The following is a 13177-nucleotide window of genomic DNA, read 5'->3' on the forward strand; positions in this document are numbered from 1 at the left end:
TTCCCTTTTATTTGTCCATTCATAACGTTTTGATCTCACACCACCAAGATGCTCAGGGTATGAGGTTCTTTCATTTTATCCTTACATTGAACTTGTGAGGTAGGTTAGGTGGCAAGAGATTGGCTATCCTCAGTGAGCTTCATGGCAGAGTGGAGGTTTGAACCCAGGCTATGATCTAATCATTATGAAGTACTGCCCCTTCTGAGCTGAAGAAATGTGATCCTTCCCCATTCTTAAGTTAAAGGGATCCAGCCCTAGGCAAAGCATGTTTCCCCCTTTGAGCTTGAAGAGGGTCCCTAGATCACCCCGGAGAGGAGGAATATGGTTACGGAAGAAGAGAATCAGAAGGCAGGCGAGAGGAGAGGAGGCAGTTCGCAGGCATGGCAATTAATTAATTAACTGGGCTTATTTATGCCCTGCTTTTCTTCCCAAATGGGGACCCAAAACACCTTACAACTTTCTCCTGTGAGGTTGCTTAGATTGAGAGAGAGGCCATTAATTCATGGTCAGTTTTGATGCTCACTCAAAGCTCTTTTTTAAAATGTGACTTTAAAAATGCCTATCCATGGTCCTGACGCAAAAGGAGAAATTCCACCCACCCCCCACTCGCCTGCTCCTTTGTTCCTGATTGCAGTCATTCGCAGTCATTTGCATGTGCATAGCTAACGCACCACTGTTGTTTTGTATGGTTCTTTGAGGAGGATTCTTCCAGGCAAACGCCAAAGATTGCGTTAAGTGAGCTCTTTAGTAATGCGAAGCAGGTATGCGCTGGTTTCGCAGTCACTTCCAGAATGATGGTTCAGCATTTAAAATTCAAAAAAATATGCGGGGCAATTCAGCCTGGAACGCACTGCTAATTACCATGAATAAATGGCCAGAGAGTCTGGCCCAACGTCACTCATCGAACTTCCATGGCAGAGTAGGGATTTGAACCTGGATCTCCCAGATCCTAGCCTGACACTCTAACCACTGGGCAATCCTGGGTCTCACTGGTAGTGCGCATGTATGGGGGGGAAGAGAAAAAATGTAGGCCGCTGCTGCCATATTGTGGCACTAGCGAAGCATTTCCTTTCTTGAGTGAATGTGGCCACTGAAAGTGTTTGTAGGGATATTTGGCTTTTCTGCCTGACTCCCAGCCAGGCCATCCTTTCTCCTGATGTCCCTTCTGTCCCGCCTCCCCCTTCCTAGCCCCCCGCAATCATGTCTTTGCCCCAGTTGGTGCCCATTTCATTACTGGTGTGGAACGGAGGAAGCAAAATGGCTGCTGTAGGAAAGGTTGGCTCTGTGGAACAAATGGGGAGGGAAAGGTGGGGCCAATGGTCTGTGTGTGGGGGCCTGCGATTGAACTGGGGGTGACGTGTCTTCCTCAAAGGATGGTTGTGATAGCAGCACTACACAGGGATGGAGAATTGTCATGCAAGCACAGACTGGAACTCCATCTAAAAAAAGAGGGCTACAGTAACATTAGGAAAAGTTGAAGGCAGCAGGAAAAGAGGAAGACCCAACAAGAGATAGGTTGACTCCATCAAGGAAGCCCTCCCTTTGCAAGACGTGAGCAAGGCTGTCAATGAGAGGACGTTTCGAAGGACATCGATTCATAGGGTCACCATAAGTCGCAAGCATGTAACTCACACGCATGCATGCATGTGCGCCCCCCCCCACACCCAGATCATCAATTAGCAAACAAAATAGGTGTTACCTATTAGAGGCAAACAATGGGCCTGTCTTCCTGAAGCTCTTCACGACCACTTGGGTATTATGTCCATGAAGGATTTCTTTCTGACAACTTGCTAGGATCGGGAAGGGTCACTCCTCCCCCCTCACACTGACACTTTCTGAGATCTTGTTGGCCTCTTTCCGCTGGCCTTGTGGCGTTAGAGGATGCCAGCAGGACCAGGATGTTTGGCGGTTTGAAGTTGTGTCCATTTAAATTGGCTTTGACATGACTGTGGATGGTTTTCGCTCACCTAGGGGCTCTACTGATTGCTGCCTCTGTGCTCGGGAAAGTATTTTTCTCCAGACCATGTTCTCTGTGACATTGTGTGCTCTGTTTATCATGGACATGACATTCAAATGGGGGGGGCACACTCTCCACCCAACAGACAGCAGGAGCCATTTTACCCCCATTTTTATGGGCAAGGTGGGCCACAGTAGGACAAGCATGGTCTTCTACTTCCACCCCTTAGAACCCACCCCCTGAGGAGTGTCTTTGGTCATTTATGCAGGGCTGTTTCCCCGCGGTCAGCCTGCTGACTGCTCTGGTGCTTTGTTTTGATTATGCATGCCTTTCCCAACTGCATTTCCACACATTTTGTCTGCATTTTCCAGATTCTCACTAAAACAGCATCAAGAAAACACAGGCAGAATGCACGGAAATGCTCAGGGAGAGCGAGGCAACCTCTGACGGATGGGAAAGGCATGCATAATCAAAACAAAACACCGAAGCAGTCACGGTGGTGACCCTGAGTGAAGCAGCCCTGCATAAATGGCCTTCATTGGTCTGTGGCAACAAAATTAAATAATGATCATGCCCCAATGTGCCACCTTCTCACACCTGGCCTGCTCCAGTTCTTTGCCCAGCATCACTTCTAATCACTGGCTCACCCCCCCCCAAGAGGATATGAGCATCTTTTTGTTCTCCGATGGTTGTTTATGCATGGGTACTTTCACTCACGTTTGCCCTCCATCTGTCTTGGTTGTTCCTTAGAGTTATGCATGAGTGTTCCCTCTATTAGAGATGACCTTGCTGCCAGCCCTCACAAATCCCGGGACTTCCCATCCTTCTGTTAACCTGATTCTTCCCTCTCCCCTGAGCTCAGCCTGGGTGAAATCCCCATTCATAAGGCAAAGCACGGGACAACAAGCAAGGTTTCTCTCACAGCCAATTACAAAGCCGCATGTAAGGAGGTGGGGATTCAAATGCTTCCTGCTTTCTGCTTTCTCAGAGCTCTTTCTGAGCAGGAGAAAGGCTTTTTAAAACCGAGGCTTGGATTTCTCCCTCCCCTTTCAGATTGTGCTGTTTTTTGTTCTTAAAATGCTTTTTTTATGCATCAATTGGGTTTGGGGGGGATTTTCTCTCACAGTAAGCTCTACAAAGTAAGCCAATTACAAAGCAGCATTTAAAGGGGTGGGACTTGATTTGAGCTTGGAGACTGGTGGTGCAGAGATTCCCAACTGGAAAGTGTGGGTCCAGCGAGCAACAAGCCTCAGGTAAAACTCCCATGCATAAACAACCTAAGCCTCTTTTCCCCATGTGCCACCACTGGAGGCGCATCATTCCTCTGGGCCACCTCCTCCCATCCCACCTGTACATCTCGTGAGTCATGGAGGTGTTTCATTCTGAAATGCCACCAAGAGATTCTTTGGGATGGGCCCCCACGGAAGTCTGGGCCCTGGGCAGCTGGACCTTGTCTTGGCCACCACCAAGGTTTGGGCCCTTCCCCTGAGTCCTTTCCCTTGCCAGAACAGCTCTTGCCTCAAACTCCGCCAGCACAGATATCCCCGTAGCGCACAGTTTCTGCCTCCCACCATTACCCATTTTACACTCTCCCTTGTTGGTTTACAGGGTTTTTTTTAGTGCAGGGATCTCCCCCCCCCCCTGCTGCCGTCGCCCACCTCACCATCGAGGCCAGAAAACACAGTGCAGACCAGTGCAGACATGGGGGGCAGAACATTGATCTGTAGCAGCTGTTCCCAAACTGTGCTCCAAGGAGTACTTGGTTCTCTGCGAAACATCTCCTGGTTCTCCGTGAAGAGATTGCAAAGAAAAATACTACTGTCATTCGGTTTAGTATATAGGTGCTAGGTGAAAATTAGTGCTCCGTGAGAAAATTTATATCCTGGCATGTGCTCCATGACTCAAAAAGCTTGGGAACTTCTGGTCCTTAGGACATCTGCTTCCTTTCTACAGACTGCTGGAAAGAGGAGGGGTGTCTGGGGGGGAGCCATAGCTGCAGCTATGATTGTGTGATTTTTGCATGCATTCTTAGTGGGTATGTATGCAATCAAAACAAGCTTATGTGTAGATTTACTTACCGTTAAACAGCAACAATGATTATATACCCAGTTATATTCAAATATATGTTTTCATTACAAAAGAGGTTCTGAACTAGGGAACAGCCCATGAACACTTTCTACTAGGATTGCTTTAGCTTACTGAACATTAATTAACTCTTTGTAGCATCCCATCCACCCTAGACTGAAGAGAAGGTTGTTAATCTGGGGCCATTAACCTCCCGATGGGGTGTGTGTCTGCCCTTTAGCACACAGCAAAATGTTTGAATTTTTTTACTCATTCCTATGTGCATGCACAGCATCTCTTTGTCCATCTAACTGTCCCTCCACTCCCACCTCAACATACAGTGAGGGGAAAAAGTATTTGATCCCCTGGTGAATTTGCCCTCTGACGAAGAAATGACCAGTCCATAATTTTAATGGTAGGTTTATTGTAGCTGTGAGAGACAGAATAACAACAGGAAAAACCGCAGAAACCCAGAAGACAAAAGTCAGAGATTGATGTGCATTATAATGAGTGAAATAAGTATTTGATCCCTTTGCAAAAGATGACTTAGTACTTGGTGGCAAAACCCTTGTTGGCAATTACAGAGATCAGACGTTTCTTGTAGGTGGCCACCAGGTTTGCACACATCTCAGGATGTATTTTGTCCCACTCCTCTTTGCAGATCCTCTCCAAGTCAGTAAGATTTCGAGGCTGATGTGTAGCTACTCGAACCTTCAGCTCCCTCCACAGATTTTCGATGGGATTAAGGTCTGGAGACTGGCTAGGCCACTCCAGGACCTTAATGTACTTCTTCTTGAGCCACTCCTTTGTTGCCTTGGCCGTGTGTTTTGGGTCATTGTCATGCTGGAATACCCATCCTCGACCCATTTTCAATGCCCTGGCTGAGGGATGGAGGCGCTCACCCAAGATTTGACGATACATGGTCCCGTCCATCGTCCCTTCGATGCGGTGAAGGTGTCCTGTCCCCTTAGTAGAAAAACACCCCCAAAGCATAATATGTCCCCCTCCATGTTTGATGGTGGGGATGGTGTTCTTGGGGTCGTAGGCAGCATTCCTCCTTCTCCAAACACAGCGAGTTGAGTTGATGCCAAAGAGCTTGATTTTGGTCTCATCTGACCACAACACTTTCACCCAGTTCTCCTCTGGGTAATTTGGATGTGCGTTGGCAAACTGCAGACGGGCCTGTACATGTGCTGTCTTGAGCAAGGGGACCTTGCGGGCTCTGCAAGATCTCAGTTCTTCACGGCGTACTGTGTTACCAACTGTTTTCATGGTGACTATGGTCCCATCTGCCCTGAGATCATTGACAAGTTCCCCCTGTGTAGTTCTGGGCTGCTTCATCACCGTTCTCATGATCATTGCAACTCCACGAGATGAGATTTTGCATGGAGTCCCAGACCGAGGGAGGTTGACAGGGTTAGGGTTAGGGTTGTCACCTTCTCACCTAGCTGCTTGGCAATAGTCTTGTAGCCCAGTCCAGCCTTGTGCAGGTCTACAATCTTGTCCCTGTCATCCTTGGACAGCTCTTTGGTCTTGGTCATGGTGGCTAGTTTGGAATCTGATGGATTGATTGCTTCTGTCGACAGCAGAACCCTAACCCTAATCTGGCTGGTTGATAGGGGATCAAATACTTATTTCACTCATTATAATGCACATCAATCTCTGACTTTTGTCTTCTGGGTTTCTGGGGGTTTTCCTGTTGTTATTCTGTCTCTCACAGCTACAATAAACATACCATTAAATTATGGACTGGTCATTTCTTCGTCAGAGGGCAAACAGGCAAATTTAGCAGGGGATCAAATACTTTTTTCCCTCACTGTATCTAAATAGATAGATGATAATATTTCTTCTGCACCTGAAGTCTTGGCGTCAAGGACTCCCTCCAACCTTGCGGTTCATAGTTGTGAATTTCAGAGTTATTCAGAATTTAGTTTGCCAGAAGCCAGTTGATTGTCATAATACAAATCTCACAGAGGGTTATAAAGTGCATATATATTATAAGCCCGATCCTTAGTAGAAAGAAATATCAGGCCATGATTTCAAAAACTAGAAGACACATATTTTTGCTGTGTAGTGTCTGACATTATATATAGCACTTTATGGTTTTGAAAGCAGTACAATTACAATAATGGTAAAAAGTGTTTATAATTCTTGGCTGTCAGAGCAATCCTGAAGTGGGGTGCAAATGGGGTTTGGAGCCGGCGTGACCCCTGTGCCGGCATTAGTGCCACTTGCGCCAGCTAAATTGGCACTAACGCTGGTACAGGACTACTCATGCCTGCGGTAGGGAGCCACGTGGCAGTGCCACGCAGTGGCTGTCACAGGCCTCAGAGGTTTTTACTTCACTTCAGTTCTACCACCTGAGTTCTCTTTCTAGCTGGAGATGCCACAGGCACTGGAGCAGTGCAGGCTATGTGCCTCTGGGGTTGAGTTGTGCACCCTCTTTCTTTCCTTTGAATCAAGATGTGTCAGAGTAATCTTTATTTTGTTTGCAGGAGTTCTTCTGGCCTTTCTTGTTTGGGATGATCGTTGTTCCATCAGCCGTTCAAGTTGTGATCTTGCCTTTTCTTCCAGAAAGCCCTCGGTACCTGCTGCTTGAAAAGCATGACACAAAAGCAGCAGAGAAAGGTAAACTTGTTGTATCGCTGTTCCCTGCGATTGTAAATTCAATCCTTATGGCTTAAAAAACTGAACACTCTTCTGGGTGGAAATATCTCTTTGCTTCGCAGTGTCTTTCTCCCGTTTAGTTCCTGGGTTTCACTATATGAAAAATGCCTGAGAATGAAAACATGATGGGCAGCAATAAACCTTCACCCTGGTGGACTTGGCCCTTGTCCACTAATAAATGGCTAAACGAGCCAAATTATTTATTTTAAAAATCTGTACACCTCTGTGTATGAAGAGCCTCACAGTCAAGTACAAAAACACATACAATAAAACCCAGGGCCAAGAGCAGAGTCATAATAGAGACTTCTGGTAGAGAGTTCATCCAAGCAATATGTCCCTCGGGGATCTCCCCGAGGGAATCCAAGAAAAGTTCAAATTGGGGTGCAATAAAGCACTCTGCCCCAGTTCCTAACTAGTGGACTGGGTTGCAGGACCACCCCTGCAGCCGACAGGAGCGGTTTTGACTCCCATGTTCTCTGAGAGGAGTTGTGGACGCTGTCCCGCCGGCAATTGAGGGGAATTCCATCGCCATGAACGTCTCTTTGGCACCAGGCTTTGACCTCCTCTATCTATCAGCATCTTAAGAACAACATTATTGAACTGAAAACCTCATCTTCTAAAATCTGAGTAAGTCACAACAATTCTCTTGATTTTACCTCGATTTTGAAGTTTTGAAAGACTGGAAAGGACATCTATGCAATCCGCGTTTCTCCACCCAAAATATAAGTGACTCTTTTATTTTAAAAGATATTAGATAAATCGGCAGAAGCCCTATCTACTTAATCTGTATTTAGACATAACAAACGGGACTTTTGAAAGACATCACAACTACCAATCAGATATTGAGACATGGAAAGAGGTGGGAACCTTTGGGTCTGTCATCTTTCGGGCTTGAGAAGGTCCTCCAGCCACGTTTACACTGGAACGATTTATCTCGGAGCATCGGAAGACAGCAAGGAAACATACTCGCTGCTTTTAAGCATCCAATAAGAAATCCACCACCATCGAAAACGAAAGGGACAGCACAAATTGTAGGACCGGAAGTGCATTTCCCCTGTGCAACTGCTAAATAACTCTTACAACCTTGGATCAACGAGAGGAGACGACAGAAGGTCAGCGAAATTAACAACATCCTGTCTACTTCCTACTTCACTGCCGAGCTAGAGCGGCACTAAAACTTGTTGGTAGTGCGAGATTGTAAGACCCGTTTTTATTGCAATTGAAAGAATTTAAACTTATTTAAACTGACGGATTTATAAAACAAACAGAATTGAATCATTTTAAATATGAATCTAATGATTTAGGGTCCTGCCAATTCAATTCATTTTAAAGATAAATATTAAGCCTTGACTCTGTTAACTGGATCTTCATAGATCATTCTTCTTGTACAAAAAAAAATTTTTTTTTGGAACCTTCTTCAGAAACGAATATGGATGAGATGGGAAAAAAAATACTGGGAATGTTAACAAAACAATCCAACGCCTTCAGTAAACAACAGAATCAGATATTGTCGAAGGCTTTCACGGTCAGAGTTCATTGGTTCTTGTAGGTTATCCGGGCTGTGTAACCGTGGTCTTGGAATTTTCTTTCCTGACGTTTCGCCAGCAACTGTGGCAGGCATCTTCAGAGTAGTAACACTGAAGGACAGTGTCTCTCAGTGTCAAGGGTGTAGGAAGAGTAATATATAGTCAGAAAGGGGTTGGGTTTGAGCTGAGTATTGTCCTGCAAAAGTAATGTGCTAATCATTGTCCTGTAAGTATCAAGATAATGTGCTAATGAGGGTATGGTATGTTAATATGGAACCACTGTATCCTGAAGTGATCTGTTAATGTGTGTAATCCAAAGCTAATCTGCATGGCTATTGTTGAATGTTGTCTTTGTTAGTCTGGAGGTTTTTTAGAACAGGAAGCCAAGCCTTATTCATTCTTAAACTCTTAAAATTCTTAAAGAGTTTAAGAATGAATAAGGCTTGGCTTCCTGTTCTAAAAAACCTCCAGACTAACAAAGACAACATTCAACAATAGCCATGCAGATTAGCTTTGGATTACACACATTAACATATCACTTCAGGATACAATAGTTCCATATTAACATACCATACCCTCATTAGCACATTATCTTGATACTTACAGGACAATGATTAGCACATTACTTTTGCAGGACAATACTCAGCTCAAACCCAACCCCTTTCTGACTATATATTACTCTTCCTACACCCTTGACACTGAGAGACACTGTCCTTCAGTGTTACTACTCTGAAGATGCCTGCCACAGTTGCTGGCGAAACGTCAGGAAAGAAAATTCCAAGACCACGGTTACACAGCCCGGATAACCTACAAGAACCAACAGAATCAGATATCTAAACAACAAGATAAAATGTTATACCAACTGACTCAAATTAACTGGCATGTTCCAATCTATCACCCAAAAACTGGATACTGTGACAGGGGACATAATAAATATGAAATCACAAATGACTACAATAAAAACTGATATGGGAAAAATTGATTCTTCAATAAAAAAGACAGCCAAGGAACTGAAAGAAATAAAAGAAAAAACGGACACTCAAGATGCAAAAATTAAAGTTTTATTCTCCCAAGAAGAAATTATGAAGGACCAGCTTGCAATGATGGAGATGAAAATAAGAGAGTCTAACATTCGTCTTCGCAACCTGCCGGAGGAACTAGGTGTTACCAGAGAGTCCATTATAAAATCACTGGCTGACCTAACTCACATAAGTGAACAAGAATTGAACTATGCAATAAATAGAATATACAGAATCCCTTTACCATCCAGATTGGAAAAATCAAAGACCAGAGATGTTATGATTTCCTTTTATGACAACAGGATGAAGGATACCATCATGCAAATTTTTTATGATAATCCCCTGTCAGTGAAGGGAAATCCATTGATAATACTTAAAGATATCCCTCAACATTTGATGATGAAGAGATATATGTTCAAAGAACTCACTGTAACACTGAAGAAGAATGCAATAAGATTCTGCTGGATATTTCCACAGGGACTTATTTTTACCTACAAAGGAATCAGAACCACCATTGTTTCATTGGAGGATGCTAAAACATTTCTGAGAAATTATGAACAAAACTCAGCCAGCCCTATATTAGAACAGAAGCAAGAACAAGAACAAGGAAAAGAAGATCCACCTTTGAGACTTGAACAAAAAGGACATGTTATAAAAAATGACAGAAGTGGCGGAAAAACTAAAACTTATGGCAAGAACAAATTTAAAAGACATCGTTCAACTTGTGGGTGAAAGAGGGACACGGAGAGCTTACTATGGAACTAAATAATAACCAGCCAATTTTAATTACTATTGATCTAATCTTTTTATTTTAAGGATTATTTGTGAAAATAACTTAGCTATTACTACTTTAAGTTAAACAAAATTATATGTATCTTTTATATTTATCTTAGTGGTAGTAAACGAAATTGAAATTTTACTATGAAATATCCTATTAGGATTAGAAATTCTAAACACAAGGGATTGAACAAGTTTATAGCAGGATGGAAGAAGATGAAGGGGAAGTCTCTTATATTATAATTCATTAATAATGAAAATGCTTTTCAAAAATATTGTTAAATTCTTCTTTTGCACTTGTTTTAAAAATGTTTATGTTGCTGAAAAGTTTACCCTACAGTACAATATTTTGAAAAATAATAAAAAAATTATTAAAAAAAGAGCAGAGTCGTAATAAATATCCAACCCCAAACCAATACAGAAACAATCAGCATTAAACACAACAGCATTAGCCCAACAACATTTCAACAATCCCACACGCACACTTCATCAGTGGGGTCTGGATCCGGAGGCCAACCAAAATAAGATGGTCTTGCACAGTCTCCTGAACCGAGCCAAAGGGGGCACCCTCTGTCCCTCGTGCAGGCCATTCCAAAGGGTGCTAACACAGAGAAGGCATTGGGATCTGTCAGAGGCTAGTTGTACCTCCCTAAAGGAGGGTACCTCCAGCAGGAGAAGGGGCAGATAGGAGCTGGTGAGTGGGCCTGCATGGGCAGGTGCAGTCCTGCAGATTGCTCAGAGGTTTCCACCCAGGCTATTCATGCATTGTTGCAGTTGCACAGGCAGGTCAACACAGGAAGTCAAGTGATGCTCCTTTCATGAGAGCCGGCAGCGTGGAGGAAGTCACCCCATTTGGGTGTGTGTGTGGGGGCTACTGGTTGCTGATGCCATCACCCATGCAGCACCCAGCATCTCTGAGCAGAACTGATCTTCCCAGTAGGCAAGATGAGGAGGCAGATTTGGGGATTGCATTAAAGGATGGAAAGTTGCCAATTATTTGGTTTTCTCCCATGGAGGGGGTGCCATTTGGATTTTCTGCTCTGGCACCAAGTGTCTTGGGATGTCTGTTCTGCTCAGGCTACTATGTTTGCATCTCTCTTTCTCCTGCCAGTGCTTCCTAGCTGAGACTCAGAGAAGCTGATGCAGTGGCTAGTCCTTAAGAGAAGGGACTGGGTGAGGCTGGGTGGTATAGTGGGAATGCCTTGGGATGAAGCCACAGCAAAGAGACATCCATATAGCTTGGGCAATGCTCTTCTCTACTCTGCTCTGGTTAGACCTCAACTAGAGTACTGTGTTCAGTTTTGGGCACCACAATTTAAGAAAGATGTAGACAAGCTGGAACGTGTCCAGAGAAGGGCAACCAAGATGGTGAGGGGTCTGGAGACCAAGTCCTATGAGGAAAGGTTGAAGGAGCTGGGTATGTTTAGCCTGAAGAGGAGAAGACTGAGAGGGGATACGATAACCATGTTCAAGTACTTAAAGGGCTGTCATATAGAGGAGGGTGCCGAGTTGTTTCTGTTGCTCAAGAAGGTCAGACCAGAACCAAAGGGTTGAAATTAAATCAAAAGAGTTTCCGTCTAGACATTTGGAAGAATTTTCTAACAGAGCGGTTCCTCAGTGGAACAGGCTTCCTCAGGAGGTGGTAAGCTCTTTTTCCCTGGAGGTTTTTAAGAAGAGGTTAGATGACCATCTGTCAGCAATGCTGATTCTGTGACCTTAGGCAGATGATGAGAGGGAGGGCATCTTGGCCATCTTCTGGTCACTAGGGGTATGGAGAGGGGAGGTCGTTGTGAATTTCCTGCATTGTGCAGGGGGTTGGACTTGATGGCCCTGGTGGTCCCTTCCAACTCTGTGATTCTATAATGTATAAATGGGCTCTGACTAGCCAGCCCCTCCTTGGCTGTGATTTTGAGCAGCCCGGTTACAGAAAATTACTTTTAAGTCACTGTCTATAATAATGGACTGCTTTGAAAGCTGCTCTTTTGAAAAAAATGAAATGGGAGGGGAATGCACGTAACGGCCATTAAAAAGATCTTTTCGACAACTTGTTACTAGACAAAAAAAAGTCAGTGACATTTTTAATAAACTTTTGGAACTCCACTGAAAGAGGTTTGTCAAAAAGTCTGTTTCTAGCATGGACTCCTTGAAATGGAGCGAAAAAGAGAAGGAATTATGGTTGCCCTGAAGGCCTTTCACCATCACACGCACCAGCTACTTTCCTCATACTTGCTCACACAGAAGTCTAATCTGAGGGGGATTTGCCTGTGGGAAGAAAGGGGCTTGAGTTGAAGCAAAATCATGTGGAATTTACTGTCTAAAGCAGAGGTTCCCAACCTTTTTTGACCAGGGACCACTAGGACTTTTTTGTTCAGTACAGGCACCCCAAGGTTCAAAATAAAAATTCAGAGAATTTGAAAATAGAGCCCATTTTTTCAGGCTTTTCCTGTACCAGATACACAAGAAGTGGATCCTGTGTAATCCCCAGTTTTGCAAACTGTGGATTGTGCAGGGTCGTATGCTCACAACTTGATCCAAAGCATGTTTACTCAAAAGGAAGCCCAATGCCTCCTGTTGTTTTGGGCTTGGAGGGTTGTATGCTAAGTAAGGGTTGGGGCTCATGAACCTTGAAGTGTTATAAGCCCTTTACTTTTGCCCTGGTTTTCACTGATGAGGGCAGCCATTTTCTCCATGGGAGGTGATCTCTGTCATATGGAGATCAGTTGTGATTTTGGGAGATCTCCAGTTTCCACCTGGAGGTTGGCAACCCCACTTCCACAGCAGAGTGGATTCGAACCTTGGTGTGGCTTTGATTACTATTCAAGTAGGTATCTGATGAAGACAGTTTTGACTCTCAAAAGCTGATATTTTAAAAATCTTGTTAGTCTTGAAGGTGCTCCTGGGCTCAAATGCAGCTGTTCAGGTCAGGTGAGTGTGGACGGTCTGTACTAATAGCTGCTTCAGTGCCCACTTTCAGTGGGGAAGGGAGCGACCCTGAAGTATCAGGAAAGTAAAGTGAAAGGTCATGGAAATCAGAGATGAGAGCCTCCAGTCTACCTGCCCACATAAGTAATTTTCAAGGTGGTGTTTATTCTGAAATTAAAACATCCAAATAATGTGCCAATAAAAACTGAATTCCATAGCTGGCATGTGTGCATAAATGGCCATTC

General features: G+C 44.2%; 1 protein-coding gene across 1 annotated transcript in view; it reads left to right on the top strand.

Annotated features, from left to right (window-relative positions):
• SLC2A9 (solute carrier family 2 member 9) overlaps positions 1-13177 on the top strand; it is a 75912-nt gene that overhangs the window by 18412 nt on the left and 44323 nt on the right. Inside the window, exon 8 of the mRNA XM_056855118.1 lies at positions 6517-6649. Within this exon, the coding sequence (XP_056711096.1) occupies positions 6517-6649 (133 nt within the window). The remainder of the gene's footprint in view (positions 1-6516; positions 6650-13177) is intronic.

This window comes from Euleptes europaea, chromosome 9 (assembly GCF_029931775.1).
Source record: "Euleptes europaea isolate rEulEur1 chromosome 9, rEulEur1.hap1, whole genome shotgun sequence".
Classification (NCBI taxonomy): domain Eukaryota; kingdom Metazoa; phylum Chordata; class Lepidosauria; order Squamata; family Sphaerodactylidae; genus Euleptes; species Euleptes europaea.